This window comes from Helobdella robusta (genome assembly GCF_000326865.2).
Source record: "Helobdella robusta unplaced genomic scaffold HELROscaffold_27, whole genome shotgun sequence".
In the NCBI taxonomy this organism is placed as follows: domain Eukaryota; kingdom Metazoa; phylum Annelida; class Clitellata; order Rhynchobdellida; family Glossiphoniidae; genus Helobdella; species Helobdella robusta.
The window spans coordinates 1,537,548-1,558,632 of NW_008704392.1; the positions used below are offsets into that span (position 1 = coordinate 1,537,548).

A 21,085-nucleotide genomic window follows, 5' to 3' on the forward strand; every position below is an offset into this window, starting at 1 on the left:
TATAATTACTCTTGGTGCGGCCGATGTAAAATGAACATGAAATGAAATGAAATAACATTAGATATACCACCAATAACTGCTAATAGATGCTCAATTCTTGCCTAAAGCAGTCAGCATCAAACTAACAGCCAACTAAGCAAGCGACCAATCAACCACCCGACCAGTCAATCAACCAAATAACTAATCAACCAACCAACCAGTCGACCAGCCAACCGACCGACAAACCAATCTACCAAACTACCAACCATTCAACCACACTACCAGCCAATCAACCAACCAACCAATCAACCAAACTACCAACCATTCAACCATTCAACCAAACTACCAGCCAATCAACCAACCAATCAACCAAACAGCCAACCAACCGATCAACCAGCAGTAGTCATCAATTTGTTTTGATACTCATCAATTTCCGTGTTATCTAGATTAGTTTGGTGTTGAGAATCTTTATTGGACGAGTCCGATCTTCAGGCCATTACATTCTAATATTCATATCGACCGCCGTGTGTGAGCGTGTGTGCGTGCGTGTACGTGTGATTTTGTGTGCATATGTTTGAAATGGTGTCTGTCTGTATCTGTGTGTGTGCGTGTGTGTGTGTGCGTGAATATTCGCTTGCATGCATATTACTGCGGGACCGTGCAAAAAAACATTATTCTGTTTAAAAAAGAATTTTGTTTTGTATAAAACCTGTATCCATATACATATACGTGTCTGCTTATTTGTATCTGTGTCTAGTTACGTACGTATGTATGTTTATATATATTTTTATTTATAATTCGTAGAAATAGATTCTTTTATTAACGGTTTTAAACCTTTTAGTTTAGATTTCCCATTTTACGAATTTATATTTTTTTTATTTAAATCCAGATCAAATACATAAGTTCACCAAGATTACAATTATTACAATTAACTAACATTATATTCATTTGAGCATTTATACGTGCATATATGCGTGTCCTAACGTGTCACTGAATGCACGATTACCTAAAAAAAAAAGCTCATTAACGAACAACAATTAAGAATCATCTTTCTGGAATTCCAAGAAATGACGTCATCAAGATGGTACTAGGGTAGGATGGTTAAGACGCCTAGTCCTAAGTGTCGAAAAGAGGGTTAGGGTTATTCGGCATATCAAGTGTGCGTGATGTGTGGATTCGCGTGCATTCGTTTGCACACACTTTCTGGAAATGACGTCATCAAGATGGTACAATTAGTGTGTGTGTGCAGTTAGACCTTCCGAGATTTATTCAAAAGACGGCTGTGAAAAAGTGAAAAGAAGATTAATGAAATTAGACATCGGAGAAAAAAATTGACAAGAAACAAAGACAACGATGGCAACAAATGTCACACTAAATTCAAAAATACCAATACGAACAATATACAAACAAACAATACAATACATACAATACGTATATACAAAAAAACATACAGACAATATAAAACTCACATTACATATATACTAACATATTTACAAACAATAAAAAACAAACAATACATATATACAAATAAAACTAAAATACATACAGTAACACGCATAGACCGACAATAAAATGCGGTATACATAACTAATAACATTACATACAAACATCACATACTTACATGTATACAAACATATAGAAAAAAGCATACAAACAAACAAACATACATACATACATACATACATACATACAAACAAATGATCAAACACAAAAAACATTGATGACAAGAATGGTCATACTGCGTCAACCAATGAATGGTCATTTTGAATATTTCAGATTGTATCTTATGTAATCAAATGCTGTTGAAACGTTTGATAAGCCATACATACATGAAGAATTCTTATATACTTGCATACACACACACACATGCACACAGACACACACAGACACACACAAACACACACATATCTACATATCTATATCTGTTTGCCGTTTCATCCCCAGAGTGTTCGCGTCATAAAATAAGTGGCGATGTAACGAAAATTATTTTTATCGTCGGATAAGTCGGTATTTGGTATGTGGAATTAAGTTTAAGTTTTTGTATATTTTTATTTTATTTATATATTTTGTTACTAGGATGTTTGTGTGTGTGTTTGTGTGTGTGTTTGTGTGTGTGTGCAAATGTTGTGTGTATATGGGTGGTTAATTTTTGTTCTATGGCTTAATGACGATAATGTAAATGGCCATCGTATTTTTATCATCATCATTAGCATCATCATCATCAGCATCATCACCACGACTCCATCATCATCATCATCACCATTGTTTATCATATTATATATATACATACCTATAATGCACCTATAGGTCATCAATACTGTTTTTTTTTCTAAAAATATGTTTCACTAGTTGGTTATTTTCTTTACTTTTTTTTGAAAATGTAAAATTTTTTTAAAAATGGCAGTTTGTTTATCGCTATACAAATTAAAAATGAAAAATTTTATATCTATGCTGACGTAATTAATCTGAGATAAAACAGCAAAATGGACATCCATGCTACACAATAATAAAGAAAACATTCTCCAAAGATACGAAATTTAAAATAATGTAACAAAACGTCCGCAAACAATTTCTATAAGAATACTCCACTTTATTATCGCCCGTTTATTTTTATTTTCAAAACGTCCGACCAGAACATAGAAAAAACAATTGACCCGTAGCATAGAAAGTGCATCGATCCATATACTTACACGTACGCTGTCTATTAATTTTAATGTCAGCATAATTTAACCCCGTCCTCCACGCTCATGTGATTTTTCTTACTTACTATTTCTGATTGTCACACGCCTGGTCGGCGTTTAACGATTAAAACTAACAAAAGAGACTTTGTGTGTGTTTCTGTGTGTGTGTTTCTCTGTGTGAATGTGTGTGTGAGTGAGTTTCTGTGTGTATGAGTTTCTGTCTGTGTGTGTGTTTCTGTGTGTGTCTGGGTGTATGGTTTTGTTTGAGAGCTTGTCACTGACAGTTTGCGTCTGTAATTAGGTAAAACGAGACAAATACTCTACGTTCAAACATACTTGTTTCGGGTCATTGATATACTGATAACAGATTTAAAAATAAATTTGTTTAAATATAGAAACAAATTTAAATAAATGTTAAAAAATATGAGAGAGCATCTAAATCTTTATTCAAGAGGAGGAAAGTTTCGTCAACAGGATAGAAGAACAAGAGCTGTCTATTAAAATGAATGGGCCAAAACTGTTTAAGCCAAAACGAGACAAAACGATGCGATAAAAAATGAAACGAATATAAATGTACCACAGTGCTAATCTCAAAACGAAACGAGACAAAACGAAACGAGACTAACGTAATTATAAAAGCGAACCACTTGCAAAGAGCTATTTATTTATTTGCTGGAATAGTGGTAAATAATATTTATTAATATGCCATTAATAATAATTATAGTTATACAGTGCACGTGGTAATTGGAAATTTCATTACACTCAAATCCAGTCACTGCAACGTCATTGCCATGTGTCTCAACCACTACACCGTCCAACCAAATTTATGGCAAAAAGCGTTGCTAGTATTGTAGATTGAGGTGTACTTTAATAACAGTAAGAATTTAGCAAAGTTTTTCTCTATTTATTTGTATTCGGTTACTTTAAGAAATGCACAAACTGGTGTTTTTGGCAATTTTCAATTGAAAATCTCATTTCTATTTTTGTGGCATTCTCATGACATTTATTTAGTACAAATTATTAACTTTTGGTTTTGAATAATTACAATTTTCAAAACTAAAAGCTTATGTAAAAATATTCGAAAAATCTCCAACCATAATTGTTATGATTTGCTATTTTTAATAATTTTTGTTTAGTTCGGTCTCTTAAAGTACAAAACTAAACGATTTCTAAAGTATTTGATAAAAAAAAATATATAGAATCAAATTTGTTTTAATTCACAAGGGATAAGTTTGCCTCTTAAACAATTATGCTTGACTAATGTGGCGTTTAATATTTAGAAAAAAATAAAACTCGCCATCTTGTTCGTTTTCCTATCTATGATGTTTCCGGTTCATGCGCGATTCAGGTCTTTTTTTGAGTAAATACATTGGACACGTGAGTTGTCTCGTTATTTTCTTCGATTTTCACCTTTTAATAATTTATTTTTAATTAATTAAAAGTTTTTTTCAAATATTTTATCCATAGACTTTCAATTTTTGTCATCGCCGATCGCGTTCGTTAGTTATTAGACATCTTATACGTTCGGATACGCTCCCACTTTTTTGCTGCTTTTTCGTTTTCTTTGTTTCTGAATTTTATTTTGTCATTTAATTTTAGTGTAATATTATCTCGAAATGTTTTTTTTATGTATTGTATTCAGGCAAATTTATTGAAAGCTGGCGTTACGTCATTTCGGACGATTGCGTCAAAAATAGCATAATTTCCTAATTTTTCTTACTGATTGGCCCGTTGCAAAATAATACTAATAGAAGTGCAAGTTTTGAAATCTGTGTGATCTATTTATAGACATTTTTGTTCGTTTCAAAACCAAGTTAAGTTAACTATTTTAAATTTACTTTTATTCATCAGATAGAAACATGGCTGATCATGAGCACGAATTCGAAAGCACCACATCGGGCGCCTCTGACACATTTCCCATGCAATGTTCTGCACTGAGAAAGAACGGATTTGTCGTCTTGAAAGGAAAGCCTTGCAAAATTGTCGATATGACTACATCCAAAACAGGAAAGCACGGCCATGCTAAGGTACACATTGGAAATTTATCTCATTTTTAACTTTTTCAAACTGATTTAGTTTTTAGTAAGTTTGCGATAAACTTTTCAAAAAAACATTTAAAATCTTTTGAAAAATTTATCTTAAAAGGTGCATCTCGTGGGGTTGGATATCTTCACTGGTAAGAAGTGTGAAGATATCTGCCCATCAACTCATAACATGCAAGTACCCAGTGTTACAAGGAAGGAACTCGAGGTATCGACTCGCTGTTACATCATAATTAACTTATATACAAATTAATTAATTAGTGTTTTTTGTTGCTTATATAATGTTTATTTTCTACTATCCATTTTTCATGTTCTTTACCTTAATTTTATCCTAAAATTTATTAAAGAATAATTTATGCTAAAATTTAATCTGAAAAGTTTACTGACTCCAAAAATTTAGGTGTCTATGATATCTTGTTAATGCTAAAATTTGCATTATTTGACCAACAGGTCATTGATTTATCTGAAGACGGGTTCTTCTCACTGATGGGTGAAGATGGAGACATGAGGGATGACCTGAAGATCACTGAAAATTGCTCCCCCAATACACCCGAGGCCATTCGAGAACTCATCGCCACTGCCGAGGCATCTGGTGAAAGAGTTTTGGTATGCAGTCCTTGTTACAGATTCTTGTTTTTCTGAGATTTCTGGATGTTTTCTAATTTTTCAGATTCACATAGCTCATCAATCACTGGTTGTAATTTGCCTGCTTGCTTGTTTGCCTGTCTATTTGTAGTTTTGTTTATCTAGGGTTTTTGAATGCTTTTGCTATTTATTCAATGATTTAGATTTAATGGTCTATCTATTCTATGTCTGTGTACCTGTTAAATTATTTAGTTTTTGTGGTTTGTGTTTCTATTTTATTTGCTATTGATTTAGGCTCTTTATTCTCTTCATTTATGGTTTGATAATTTCAATGTGGTTGTAGTTTTCAGTAAACTCCATCCTATTAATTTATAGAGTTATGATGGCTCATTCTGTCTAAATTGTAAATTTTGTTGGATGTAATTTTTTATGGTTTTACTTAGCATGTATATGTTTTTTTTCATCTTGCTGTCATAGAGTGTCTTAGTTAGATCATCCTGTTTTAACTTTTTCCTGGCGAGTAGTTTTAACCATTTTGAAAAATAATTGTATAATTAATTTACACACTCTATGAAAGTAATATTATTGAGTAATAATTTTATCTGATGGAAATTTTGAAATAAATTACTCTGCTGTGTTTAATTATTTATATTTGATTAATGTAATTATTATTGATTAATAATTGATAATGCCATGATTTGTTATATTGTAATATTTTAAAATTAAATAAAATTAATATTTATATTTATAAAATTTTAGGCCACTGTGTGGAAGGCAATGGGAGAAGAAGTAGTCAAGGAGTTGAAGACTGGAAAGGCTAATTAAACGACGATGACTGACAATCAGTTAAAGATTTAATTAGTTGATTGATAAGTTAATTGATTGGTTAGTTGAATAATAAAGCACTGCTTGGTATCGGGCTGTGGTTTTTTTCTATAAATCGTTGGCAGATTATTAACGTCATTAGTGTTTGTTTGTTTTTATTTATAATTATTGTTATATTAATTATTATGAAATAATATTCTCACAGTGCAAACACATCAGTAATAATAATAAATATTTGAGTGAGTGATGGTAATTGGAATGATGATGAGTGAATTTGATATGTTTTTAGTGAAAACCTTCTACACTATAAATAAAGGCATATATATATATTTTTAAATATAATAAATTTCATTGTTATTATTATATTATTATTGTTATCAATATTAAAATACACAAATATTGTTTGTTTGTTCTCTTAAATGTCTTTAGTGCTATGAAGTTTCCATTGTTTTGTTTTTTTCAAAAAGTTAGTTGTGTTTTGTATAGGTCGTTGGCCTTTCAATCTGTTGATGAGTGATAATTGGTTTATAATTTTAATTAATAAGCAAACAAATGTTCTCCAATTTTGAGTTCTTGTTTAAAGTACGAATGCACTTGCTATTATTAATTATGATTTAATTTCAATTCATTGGTTTGTTGTGTAAAATGTTTTAAAACAAATAAAGTGAGAGCCGATATACTGAGATTGACAAATTCACTAGTTTTGTTCTGTTTTGGGCACTTTTTGGCTGTTTGTCACTAAAAAACAAATATTTTATATTCTTCTATACTGATGTAAAAAAACTTACTAAAAATTCATAAAAAATTTAATATGAAAAAACATGGTTTTAACCGGGTCCAGGTGATGAAGCTAATTTCTAGGTTAAACCACATGTTGCTCTAGGCCGCCCCAAGTAAAGCCATTCTGTTCAATGTAAACATACTAAAACCAGTTATGAAAAGAGGAAATTACTACAGATAATCCAACGAGGGCAATTAGAAGTTTTTTTGGTCATCGTGTCTAGGGAAATGTATAGAATATAACGTTTTTATAGAATATATAAAATATAGAATATTATCAAATGTAAAAAGTATATACGATAAATAGATATATATGTGATATATTTTATATATATGAATGTTAAATTCTAGATATATGACAAACTAATAGGGACATTTCATTGTCTTTGGTGTTAAGAGTAAATTAAAAAGAGTTGCAATGTCAATTGTTTTGATTTTGTGAGCGATAATAAGAGTTCACGCGTTATTTTATTAATAATTGTGTTTTAATTTACGATATTGTTAATTTCCGAAAATGTCATTAAAAATAAATAAAGATTTTGCTAAAAAGTTCAACGCAAGAAAACAGCGAGAAGAGTTACAAAAATGTTGGCTTCCTAATTTTCGAAGATATTCATTTTTTTCAATTTTGGATCATATTTTTTTCTAACTAAAAAATTTGCGCTTTAAAAATACTTAGTAGTATCTATTAACCTTCAAATATAATAATTTCATAATTGTATTATAATATAATACTGAATTGATATCAATTCAGTGAAATCAAAGTTTGATGATGAAGATTCTGATGAATCCTCATCAGAAAGTGAAGATGATGATGCCAAAGTATTTCTAATTATTTATTTCATTTAATTTTAATTTATTAATAACTTACTTTATTTGTATTTTATTTAAACATTTTTTTAATCTTGATTCACTTTTCATTTAGTTATTAACAATATCAATCTCAGCTTAATTTATAATTTTTAGTTTAAAAAACAGCTAATAGATAGATAATGAAAATAAATAATAAACTATTTTTAACAATAATTATACAAAGGCACTGACCAAACAACTGGACAAGCAATGGTTCTTCACATTAGCAGCCATTAAAAGTAAAAATCCTAAAATATACGATCCAAGTGTGAAATTTTTTGACAAGTCTGAAGGTAGTACTTATTTTTTTATTAAAAAAATTCATTTTTAAACATTAGAAAATTTTATGATTTTGATCAATTTATGTTGAATGATGTTTCAAATTTGTGTTTCGATAACTAGTTTTAGAGTTTTTGATAACTCTGTTGATGAATAAATGTCACTTTTATTGCTAATAATTTTTGTTTAGTCTTTATTTAATAACGTAAAATTTTTTTCATAATAATTTTAATAATAGTTTCAGTAATTTAGTCAATAATTTTGTTATTTATGATGAAATCATTAATAAAGTCTTTGACAATTTCTCAAAACAGAAGCTCAATCATCATTGACCCCATCGCCATCATCATCACCCGAACCAAAGAAAAGAAAACAAACAAAAACATGTAAACTGAACGACTATCAGAATAAATTTCTCATCGAAAGAGGAGGGTGGGTTGTTTATTATTATTATTATCATTATTATTTTGTTATTCTCATCATTGTGGCTATTCATCATTTACCTCTATTGTATTTTTATTATTATTGAAAAACATCATAATATAAATTTATATTCATAGGATTGAATCAAACTCAGATGCGAGCGATGAAAAAGAAGATGACGATGACAATGAAAATAATACTAATGATAACAATAATAGTAATAATAATTATGATGGTGGGGGTAATGATAATGGTGCCAAGAAAAACAGTTGGAGTTATAGGGATAACTATGATAAAGATGCTGATGTTGATATTAAAGAAAGGTTTTTTTTCTTTGATTTAATTTTGGTTTTTTGAAATTTCTCCTTCTTATTATTATTATTGTTATAATAATATTATTTATTATTATTATATATATATATATATTATTCAACTGATCGCCTAATTTGGCGCAAAAAATTTATGGCAAAGAAAACAACGTCCTACCTCGGGGAACTGGGTCTCTGGATGCTAAACGAAGAATGATTGATTATTATATTATTATTATTATCTACATCGTTTTAAGATCATGGTTTAAACTTTTATTTCTGTAAATTGTTGTTTTCTTTTTAAAAAAATCCATCATATAAAATAAATAAAATTATAAAATATTTCATAATTTAATCAATTTTACTATTTATAATTTTTATTGTAATCAATAGAAGAAATTAATTTTTCCAGTATAAAACTTTTAACCAAAGACGTTGATGATGGTGAGGACGACGACGATGATGATGATGGCTGTGGCTTGTTCCATGTGTTCAAGAAAACTGGTCAAGATGATTTGAATAATAAGGTATGTGCGTGTGTATGTGTTTGTGCGCGCGCGTGTGTGTGTGCGTGCGTGTGTGTATGTGTATGTTTACAAGAGAAAGGAATAAAAACGGACCAAGCACACACATACACATCAAAAAACCACACATACACACACACATCAAATGCCTCTAAAGAATGTGGGAAAAGAGAGAATGACTTAAACCTTTTATATTCACTATCATCGCGAAAATCATCTTCGTCATTGGGGATTGCCATCACTGTCATCATCATAGCCATCATCTACATCGTCGTCGTCATCATCATAGGATTTACTGGCCGGGTCAGATCACGTGTCATGGTTGAAAGGTCAGCAGGTTGACCTTGGAGATGAGAAAGAGGCAGAAGTGTTGGTGGGTTTGCGTGTTTGGTTGATTGATTGGCCGGTTTCGATTGGTTGTGTTGTGCATTTGGTTGATTGGTTGAGGAATTATTTGGCTAGTTTGTTGATTTGTTGGCTGATTGATTAATATTACTAAATAATTACTAAACGAAAGATTAAGGAAAAGTCTGTGACATGTGTTGGTAAAAATACTTTCAGACTGAACTGCGTGTACTTGCTTCCCTATACAAGCACAGCAAAGTACAAATCGGATTGTTTCTAGGAATCATCTAGTGCACTTTTAACCTCATTCAATTTTCACCTCACTAATTATTTTCACCTTAAGCATTAACAAACTCCACCCACAACCAACCAATCGACCAATCACAGGAACCGCTCAAGAAAAAATGGACCAGTAAGGACTTAGACGACAACGAAAGATTTCTTCGAGACTACATCCTCGATCAGAAATATCTCGGCCGTGACGACGACGACGACGATGATGATGGTGACGATGACGATGATGACATCAAAGCTGAGAGAGAGAAGAGTGTAAAGGATGAGAAAGATGATAATGATGATGATAGGTAAGAAAAGTAGGTTTTAATTTACCAAAATGAGGAAGTCTGATGGAAATGAATATAAATTGTAGATGATCGTAATGATATATGAAGATGATAATTTATTTTTTAAATTAACTTTAGTTTTATGCAAAAGAAACAAATGATAATGAAGAAAGATGATGCTGATGGGGATGACGACGATGAGGAAGAAGAGAGACGGGCTGCTGAGTTTGAACATAAGTACAACTACAGATTTGAAGAGCCTGATGCTCTGTTTGTTAGTCCATTCATTCATTTGTTTATTCGTTCGTTCGTTCGTCCATTCATTTGTACGTTTGATCATTCATTCATTCATCCATTCATTCATTCGTTATTATTTTCATCTTAACCATCATCATCTTAGTCAAAGTTATGTCATTCATCATCATTACCATCTTAATAATTGCGTATTAATCTCTGTCATCATTATCATCATCTTAGTCATCATCACCATCATCATCATCAAGATAAAATCATACCCGCGAACGATAGCTGAGTCGGTGAGGAAGAAGACGAAGAACAAGAGACTCGAGAAGCGAAAAGAAATTGAACAGAAAAAAACCCAAGTACGTTTTACATCTTCATCTAGCTAGCTCAGGCAGTACAAGCACCGGTTATATCTTTATCTCTGGCAAACCGTGCCCTTGTTGCCTGGTTCAATTACAGCCTGAGTCACATTCATAAATCTATTGCTATCTAATTGGCTCAGTGTAGCATTACAATATTTTTTTTTATAGGTAAAGTTAGACAAAAAGGCAGAGATGGATAGGTATGTCAAGCTGAAGAAGAAGGAAGAAAAGAAGAAACTGAAGAAGCTGCAGAAGATTAAGGGGGGTGAAATTAATACTGCTAATATTAATTTGGATGGCGATTTTGATGAGAAGGAACATGAAGAGTTCATGAAGGTTTGCTTGTTTGTTTGGCTGGTTGTTTGTTTGAATGTTTGATTAATTGTTTGTTTGGTCGGTTGTTTATTTGTTTGTTTGGCTTGTTTGTATATATGTTTGTCTATCTCTATGCTGAATGTTTTTAGTTTGTAGGCTTGTTCATTTGTTATTTCAAAAAAAATTTCAATTCATTAACAAAAAATTTCAAATAGAAAAATTTTGGCAAAGATTTTTATGATGACATGGACTATGGAGGTGAGGACGACGACGACGATGCCAAGCCCAATTTCGCTAGCATGGATTCAGATAATGATTGTTAGTGATGAGCTATAATATAATATAATATAATATAATAATAATAATTATAATTATGATAATAATTTGTTTAATATATTTTGTTTTACTGTCAATATAACTTTTAATATTTGAGAAAAACAATTTTTCTTTCTAGATTATGATTGGGACAATTGGGATGGCGGTTATGGTAATGATGGTGGAAATGCTGGAGGCGATGATGATGATGACGTTCATGGTGATGGTGGTAATTTGGTTAGAAATAGGAAAAAGGTTTTTTAACTTTTTTTTCTGTTTTATTTATTCAAAAATTAATAATTCATTCTACCTATTTATTCAGTTTCCATATAAATTTCTGTCGTTATTTCTTGTTTATCTACTGCTTCTTTTACTACTACTAATATTATTGCTACTACTACTTCTACTGCTGCTACTACTACTACTTACTACTACTACTACTACTACTACTACTACTACTGCTACTACTACTACTACTACTATGACTACTACTTCTACTATTACCACTACCACTGCTTCTACTACTACTACTACTACTATTACCGCTACTACCACCATCACTACTACTACTACTTTTCTTTACTTTACTATTAATAATAATTAAATTACACAAATAATAGTTGAACTTGAAATTTGATGATTAAAATTTTAGAAAAAAAACCTCAAGAAGAGTAAAAAAATTGAGAAGCGACAGCAGCAACGCGTCGCTCCGAAACGTCCGTCAAAGTTCGCCACTGCACTAGAACAAAACAGGAACAAACCTATCTTTGATCCAAGTAAGTTAGATTTGATTATATAATTTACTCGCAAATTACATGCAATCAAACCACATTTGTTCGTTTGCTCGTTCGTTCGTTCACTCACTCATTCACTCATTCATTCATTCATTCACTCATTCGTTTGCTCATTCGTTTGTTTAATCGAGACATTTGTTAAAATCACACCACTTCAATATTTTCATAAGTTTAGTAACCGTATTTAAAGGTAACTTTTTTTTAAGCGTTTGTATCTATTTGACCGAATTAGATTCAATCTATTAGACTATTGTTATGTATTGCTGTAAGATTATGCAATAATATTATAATAATTTATGTTAATTTATGAAGAAAGACCACGAGTTAATTATCATCCTTTACTGTTAATTATTGTTTTCTGACTTGACTATTTCACAAAAGTCTGGCCTAAACATCTCATAGGTAAAAAATCGTTTGAGAATTACGTGTCAACTTATTATAAGCTGGAATGCGAGGACGAAGTGGATGGCGCTCCTTGTAGATTTAGATACAGAAACGTTTTCGCTGCTGATTATGGTCTGACTACGGATGAGGTATTAGTCTAGGAATGTTCATTTGTTTTTATCCGTTCGTTTGTTTGCTCATTAGTTCTCTTGTTCGTTCGTTCGTTCGATCACTCATTCGATCATTTTGTTTTTCGTTAATTCATCAGTTCGTTTCTTTGTTCTTTCATTTGAAAGTTTGTTAATTATTCAATTCATTCACTTATTGATTCATTCATCTATTGGTCTATGATTGATTGCTTAATTAATTGATTTATTCATTTGTTCATTCATTCGTTCATTCTTTTATTCATTCTTTCATTCTTTTGGATATTACTGCAAATTATCTTTAAAAGTTGTAAAAAAAAGAAATTTGATTGACAGGTGCTGGAGGCCCCAGACCAAGAACTGAATGCATGGATCTCCGTCAAAAGTATTACTGCATGCAAGTTTGTAATGAGGACTTTTTCTTAAAAAATATATTATATTCTCATAAATAACGTTAGTTTAGGTATATATTATGTTAATTTATGCTAATTTCTGCGTAAATTATGTTAATTTATGTTAATATTCAACAGGACGGACGAGGAAGAGCAGTTTTTGAATAAAATTATTAAGAAGAAAAAGCAAAAGAACAAAGTTTTTAAAAGTTTATATGCCAAGTCAGTCATTAATTTATTAATTTATGTATTTATTCCTTTATTATATCTGTGATTTATTAATTAGTTACGTATTCAGAATGGTTTTTTGAGAAAATGTTTTATAAATTTTAGAACATATTAAAAATACGGTAATTTATAAATGTACGAAATTGCTGGGTACCCATTGGCTGTTTGTGTTTTAGCTAATGGAAGCTTGGTGAATGAATGTTTGTGTACAGTTTCTGTCTCAAAATCTCAAATTTGGGTGTGAATGTTGTGCAAGAATGGGTACGTTTTAATACTTTTAATGACATTTTTTACGCTCTTTTATTTCAGAAATGAACTTTGCTAAATCATCTTAACCTTTTTATTTTAATTAAATGATCTTAATTTCTTTATTCTGATTCTTGATGAAAAAAAAGGATGTTTGATTTTGTTTTTACAGGCCGGTTGTCGAAGAGGAGAAAGACGCAGATGTCGATGAGAACATTAAAAAGATGAACGTCAAAAGAACCCACGAACAAAAAGATGACTCCGAACTTTTGCAGCCGAAATCTAAGAAGCCTAAATTAACTAACGAAGATAACAGCGTCAAAGTAAACAATACTGATAAAGTCGGAGAAATTTCAGACACCAAAAATCTCAAGAAAAGAAATAAAAAGAAGAAAAAAAAATCGGGAAATGACGAGTCATGTTCTACAGCAGAGACCACCAAAGATGAAAGCAAAAGTTCGACAAAAGTTAACGAAAAGAAGGGTAAAAAGAAGAAAAAACCAATGCCTTCGTTATCAAATGAAAGATTGGAAGCTTATAACATTGATCCCAAGAAATTTAAATACTATTACTTGCCTAAACTTAACAAAAAAGATTAACATTTATAACCGATTTGTTTTATTCTTTCTCTTGTTTAATAAATTTAACTTTGTCTTCCATTATTAGAGTGTCTGTTTAAAGAAAGAATGAATGACAATGGTGTGAAGTATAAACGTGTTGAGCAACCATTAATTTCAATAAATATCTTAAAGAACTTAGTGTAATAAAATCTTTTTTGTACTATATAAATTTACATCTTTATTGATCGATTAGCTGATTGATCGATTGATTAATATATATGTTATTCTAAATATTACATTATAAATTATTTATGTTCTATAAATAATATAAATTATATATATTTTATATCATATAATTAGAATAAATATAACGGCCTTCACTCATTTTTGACGGTCGAACAAGGAGCTTACTTCCGGAGGAAAATTGGAGGGTGATTTTTTTATCGCCCAAGTCAAAAGTTACGATCGTATATTTACTAATTTCGGAATATTGCTTTTATTTAAAATTTCGAAATGTTTTAAAAGGTGATACTAGATGCTGTTTTAGGATAGATATTGCTGTATGACCGTTAAGTATCTTTTTGCATTTTAAATCAAAAAAATTTTTGTGAACCACCAATAACACTTAACTCATTAAAAAAATTAACTGTAACATCACTAAACGACGACTAATTAGTAATTAAATTACTAAACTCTAATAATTAAGCTAAAACTAAACTCTACTGATTCTAATTACTAATTGAAATAAATAACAGATAACACTAACCAACATTAACAGATTAGACTACTAGAAACTACCAACCACTAACAGCACTTGTTCCTAAGATCCTAAATTCTATTGCTTGATTGGTTTTAAAGTTTTTATTTACAATGCTTAGGTCTGGGAATAAAAAATATACTAAATTAAATAAATATATTAATTAACTTATCAATCAATTTTATAAAATAAACACTTTTGTAATTTGTTCAATTGAAGCTTCAAACTCCCCAAGCTAACTTGCAATTTAATTAAAATTTATTAATTATGAGTGATTCAAACTAAATTTTTTTTAGTTAATTTAATGTTTTACAAAATATTCCTCATTCTTAAATTGTAGTACATGTTGTTAATAAATTTATTAAAGATAATGTGTGATTCCAGTGATTCATCAATCCATGACTTGTTAGATCATGATCATTCAGTTTTAAAGAATCCCCATCACCATAACCAATGAGGTTTGTAAAAATTGTACTTTTAATTTATTATATTTTATGCACTTAGAATGTTGTGTTATTAATTATTATTATTAATTTAATAAATGCTGTGCTTACCTATGGCAAGTAAATAAAATAATTAAGCATAGAAATAGCCACAATCAAATTAATTTATATAGGCATGAGTATAATTTGGATAATAATAATTGAAAATATCGGTATCATTGAAAATGGATAAAGTCATAAATAAAAAAATAAATCATAAATTGCTAAAATTAATAGTTCCAGTAAGATTTTGCCTTACACCTACATCTTTTTTTCATTCTTATATTATAATAAATGTTTGTTATCAAATATATCAAGGATTGATTTCTCAATCCATGACTAGATTGAATGTCATGATCCTACAGTTCCAGAGGATCCCCATCACCATTAGTCAATAAGGTTTGTAGAAATCACCCAGGCATACCCTCAATGTTTTGTAGCCACCTTTTAATGTAGTGTTAATAAAATGGCATTGAGAATAGTTATTTAAAACAATCTTATTAAAATTATTGAACAGGTATGACAAGATTACTTTCTTAATGTCCTAGTGTGAGGAAGATGTAAGCCATTTGTCCAAAGATAATCATATGTCTTATGCCCATACAAATGCAGTGTCAACGCGAATGATTTTTGATCAGTCATATGTTCTAATTTTTTTAACCTTTTCCAGAAATTTTTCTGTTAATTTATTTGTTACATTAAATACTTGATGTGTATTTCATATAAAAACTTGATTATGCCAATTTAGTTAACTTGTTAACCATTAATATAAAATTGACTCTACTTGTAACGGTGATTGGTATGATGATGATGATCCCGGTCCTAAGCAGGGTTTATTATTCACAATGTCATTATGCCCTTTCTAAGTTTTAATAAAATACATGAAATATTGGTGAATGCATTTTATATTTTTTGTATAGATAAGAATGTTGCAATGTACAATGATGATGTGAATTGCTTCCTTGTGTAACTGATGACATATAAATATAACTAACTTGAAAACATGGGAATGCTTTCTTCAGCATTACCTTCCTTTCTTCATCATAACCCTTATAATCTTTATTACAGAAATTTATTCTTGCATTTTTTGATGGAAGCCATTTGAAATCATTTATTTCCTGTCTGATGCACTTAATCCAATCGTTTTGCATTTTTACATTTTGAGGAAATCTGAAATTTTATAAACTGTTACAGAAACTTGTGCATTTCTTAAGTATTGCTTTTAATAATAAAATGGTAATCCATGATAGCATTATAAATTATAATAGTCTATAAAATAAAATATATGTAATTGTAAAACAAAATAGTTCTATTCAATGAGTATAGGGATATTGTCAATAATTAAAAAAAAATTTCAAATTGATTTCATTGTGATATCGATAATGATTTTTGTAACCTGACTGATTAAAAAGCATCAAAGAAAATTAAAATAGGATGGAGAATTTGTTATATTGGGATATTCGTTTAAAAATTGAGCAAAATTTTAATATAAAAGCGCTTATAAATATATGCATATTGGCTCAGCTTGGCTTGGCTCGGCTTAGAATCGAATGTTAAGCAAGGTGTGGTCTTAAACTATTTTGAATTCTCCCCGAAAAATTTGAACTGCGTGCGTACATATATAGCAATGATTACTGTTGTTTTTATAATGAATTTATAAAATATATAAATATAGCGAGCAAAATTTTAACATAAAAGCGCTTATAAATCTATGCATATTGGCTCAGCTTGGCTTGGCTCGGCTTGGAATCGGATGTTAAGCAAGGTGTGGTCTCAAACAATTTTGAATTCTCTCCGAAAAATTTGAACTACGTTGTAACACATACTCATTAATAGATTTAGGGTTTAAGTTTTATATTATTATTACTAAGTTGGAGCCCAAGGCATTACGTAGGTGGTGGGGTGGGTGCCGAAAGGCCAATGAATTGGGCTCTTGAGTTTTGTAATTTTAGGTAAGCTAGGGCTTAATTGTAATGAATAGGTAAGTTAAGGGTACGATAGACTCTGAATTTCGAAGTCCCTTGTCAGAGGTAAGCCTTGGTGGCCAGTGGTGAACCGGCAATGGTTTACTATCCGGACGGCAATGGTTTACTATCTACACGGTAATGATTTACTATGCGGTATGGCCATAGTCTACTACCCGCACGGCTTCCGGACGGCAAATGGTTTACTATCCGCACGGCAATAGTCTACTATCCGGACGGCAATGGTTTACTATCCGGTGCCCTGGCTGTCGGTGAACCTCTGTGCAAGGAGGGAGAATGAAGGAGAACTTTCGACTTTCGTACCATTAACAATTTAATATAAATTAGCTAAGGTAATTGAATAGGTAGATAGGATTATTTTTATTAAGCAATTTGAGATGCAGGCACCGCTAAGCTTTCTGATGAGAATCTACTCTTTATCTTTCTCCATCAACACGGGCTGTGTTTCAACAACAACCTCGAGGAGGACTGGCACCAGTTTGGGAGGACAACGTAGGAACCGGACCGCATTCAACATTCTGCCTTTGTCGAATGGTCGACGGTAAGTTTTTTTACATTTTACTTACTTTGTTATTTTAAAATTTTATTTATTTGACATAATTTTCATTTTATAATTTAATTTTTTTTGCTTCTAAGATTCTAACATTCATTTACTACTACGCAAATAAAAAAATTTTGTTAACAGAATGATGAGAGGTGGGCAGTGGTGGGAGTCAGCACGTTTTAGATGGTGGTCTCATGATGATTTACATATGATGATGGTGGTGTAGGAAAAATCAGCTCGTTGGCTGTTCGACTGACACTCTGAAGTTCGGATGGTATTTTGTGTGCCAACCAGATGGTGCTGGTCGGTGCAATGGAGTAGAGTAACGACGATTTTTGAAGTAAGGTTTAGTTTCGTTTATTATTTTTCTCATTCGTTCATTTTATCACTCAACCTTTTAAATTATTCTTCTATTAATTGATTCGTTAATTCATTCTATTCATTAATTGAATCATTGATTTATTAATTAATTCATTCATTCACTCATTCATTCAACCAATTATTCAATCATTCAGTTAATCATTTATTCGATCGTTCCTTTGTTCCTTGATTTACTAATACGCTATTAAAAAATGTCTACAGAATGATGAGAGGTGGGCTGTGGTGGCATCAGCACGTTTCAGATGGAGGTCTCATGATGATCGTTCCGATGACTATTCGAAGATAACAACGACGGTTTTTGAAGTATGATTTAGTTTCTTTTTTTTTATTTTTCTCATTCATTCATTCATTTTATCACTATCTTTCAAATTATACCTCAGTTAATTTATTCATTGATTCATTCTATTCTTTCATTAAATCATTGGTTGATTAATTAATTAGTTAATTTATTCATTCAACCAATCGTTCAATCATTCAGTTAATCATTTATTCGTTCGTTCCTTTGTTTCTTGATTTACTACTTCGCTAATTAATAAAAACTTGTCTACAGAATGATGAGAGGTGGGCTGTGGTGGGCGTCAGCACGTTTCAGATGGTGGTCTCATGACGATCGTTCCGATAACAAATCGAAGATAATGTTAAAGGTAAATTTGTTTTTGTCTCATTGTACCTTTGAAAGTATTCGAATTTGAATAAAGATTGAGTGTTATCTCAAAAAGATAAGTTGCCTATTTTTTCCAATTGCTTGTTTTTTATTTTAGTGAATTAATTTTTTTTTCAATTTATTTTTCAGTATCCGGTCAAATTCATTCCATCGATGTGTGTCAGATGATGGTCGGTGTAATGGAGGTTCGTCGGTAGTGAGTGAAGTTTCTGGAGAGTGCGCGCCCGCACATTTACATACACACACATCAATACATACACAACATCCATTCATTCGGTGTCGTTGTTGCTATGTTTCTCTTCAACTTTATATTTTCTTTACCGTGAACCGGACTTTAATTTAATTCATAGGTAAGTTAGGGACTGAGATGAGTTAAACAATTGTAGGTAGGTTAGGGCTTAACATTAGTTAAAAAGCTTCAAGTAAAATAAAAACGCTAAAATATGTGAAATAAAATACTTGAAACATCTAAAACGAGAAATACAAATTTGTAGGTAAGTGAGTTTAGTCAATGTTAATAAATAAGCTAGGGCCCTGAGAGTAATTTTATTATAGGTAGGTGACTGACTATTATTCTTGCGACTTCTTACTAGTTTTGTGTGATGTGTTTGTTTTTGCTTCACAACACCACACCAACAAAACAAACTACATTTCATTCTCGTCGTCGCCTTAAATTGTACCTTTTTGAACAATTTTTTTAATAATGTCTATTTATTTATTCATTAATGTTGACTGGTTTCTAGTTTTTTTTTAAATTGGTTATATAATTTTTGGATATTTCTTGATTTACTTTGTATATATGCATGTATAAATTATTTCTGTTTAGTATGTTGATTTAGTCATTATGATATGTTGTGAACTGTTCTTACTAAATGTCCATGTTACATGGTTTATTATCCTTCGAGAACTTCTAAGGAGTGTGTATGATAATAATAATAATGGATAATATTTTTATCGGTCGATATTTTGTTATATTTGTTTATTTAAAACACGAATTTTTTAAAAAAAATTGACATTTTAAAATTTTAATTAACCGTCACTTTTCATTTTTGAATGAATTCAAATAAAAGCAACTACTGTGTTTTTCTTTCTTTACTAAAATCTCGAAATTGTTTGTAGATCTGTACGGTTAACTGTTCGAGTTTGAACAGGCCTTGCAATTTTTTTTTATTTATTTTTGTTTTTATTTTTGTTTATTTGGTTCATTCAATTTAGTTGATTGATTGATCGGTTGATTGATCGTTTGGTTGATTGATTGACTGACAGGCTGGCTGGCTGGCTGGCTGGCTGGCTGACTGACCGACCGACCAACTGAATGATTTTTTGATTGATTTATCTCATAGTATTGTATACATGAGAAAAAATCCGATTAAGCCAACCTACGGCTTCAGTAAGCCACTGTTTTTCACCTGACAAAAGCAATTTCTACATTTATACTGACAAAAATAATTGTGATATGTATATATTGATTTATTTAAAGTATTATATGTACAAAAAAGTGCTATCGTAAGAGTTCTATGAAACCCTGTAAGCCACTGCTGTAAGCCAACGTATGATTTCAGCAGCCAGCAGAATGTAAAATATTCATTGAATATAATGAAGATAGTTGTTCAAATAACAATTTTGATTTATTTAGGCTGTTTATTTCATAAGCAAACCAATTTTTAACATGATCGAATAGTGTAAAAAAAAGGGTGACTATAGTTCAATCCTACTAAGCCAACCTTCGGCTTCAGTAAGCCACCGGATTTCACCGGACCAAACGCAATTTTTATATTCAAATTAACAAAAATAATTTAATAATACCTAATTCTATTAATCATTATTAAAATTAAATAGAATTACTACAATGTTTTAAGCATATTAAATCAAGTAAATATTTCATTTAGCTTGCTCGTTAAAATCCATGCAATTTCGTAAGCCAACAATCCAAGCACGACAAATAGCCCGACCGATAGATCGAATTGATCGATTAGTCTTATTATTCTAGTTATGTGGTTTGGAGCAAGGGGAGATATTACTGAAAATAATTAAAAGTTGAAAAAATTGAGGTTCTTTGCATATCCCTGCTTCAACCCATAAGAAGGTGTTGTATGCTGGT

General features: G+C 30.7%; 3 protein-coding genes across 3 annotated transcripts; 2 read left to right on the top strand and 1 right to left on the bottom strand.

Moving 5' to 3' along the window:
• Window positions 1-4,519: 4,519 nt before the first annotated feature.
• HELRODRAFT_173689 (hypothetical protein) lies at window positions 4,520-6,112 on the top strand (the record flags this gene model as incomplete). Its single annotated transcript, XM_009020294.1, has 4 exons — window positions 4,520-4,687; window positions 4,806-4,910; window positions 5,153-5,308; window positions 6,047-6,112. 4 exons carry the CDS (start codon window positions 4,520-4,522, stop codon window positions 6,110-6,112), a joined length of 495 nt encoding a protein of 164 aa, XP_009018542.1.
• A 1,294-nt stretch (window positions 6,113-7,406) lies between these two features.
• Window positions 7,407-9,039, top strand: HELRODRAFT_173690 (hypothetical protein; the record flags this gene model as incomplete). The annotated part of the gene is made up of 6 exons (XM_009020295.1): window positions 7,407-7,479; window positions 7,647-7,714; window positions 7,929-8,037; window positions 8,338-8,455; window positions 8,584-8,769; window positions 9,012-9,039. 6 exons carry the CDS (start codon window positions 7,407-7,409, stop codon window positions 9,037-9,039), a joined length of 582 nt encoding a protein of 193 aa, XP_009018543.1.
• A 6,899-nt stretch (window positions 9,040-15,938) lies between these two features.
• On the bottom strand, window positions 15,939-16,561 carry HELRODRAFT_173692 (hypothetical protein; the record flags this gene model as incomplete). Its single annotated transcript, XM_009020296.1, has 2 exons — window positions 15,939-16,088; window positions 16,406-16,561. The coding sequence occupies 2 exons, from the start codon at window positions 16,559-16,561 to the stop codon at window positions 15,939-15,941; spliced, it is 306 nt and encodes a 101-aa protein (XP_009018544.1).
• Window positions 16,562-21,085: the final 4,524 nt, after the last annotated feature.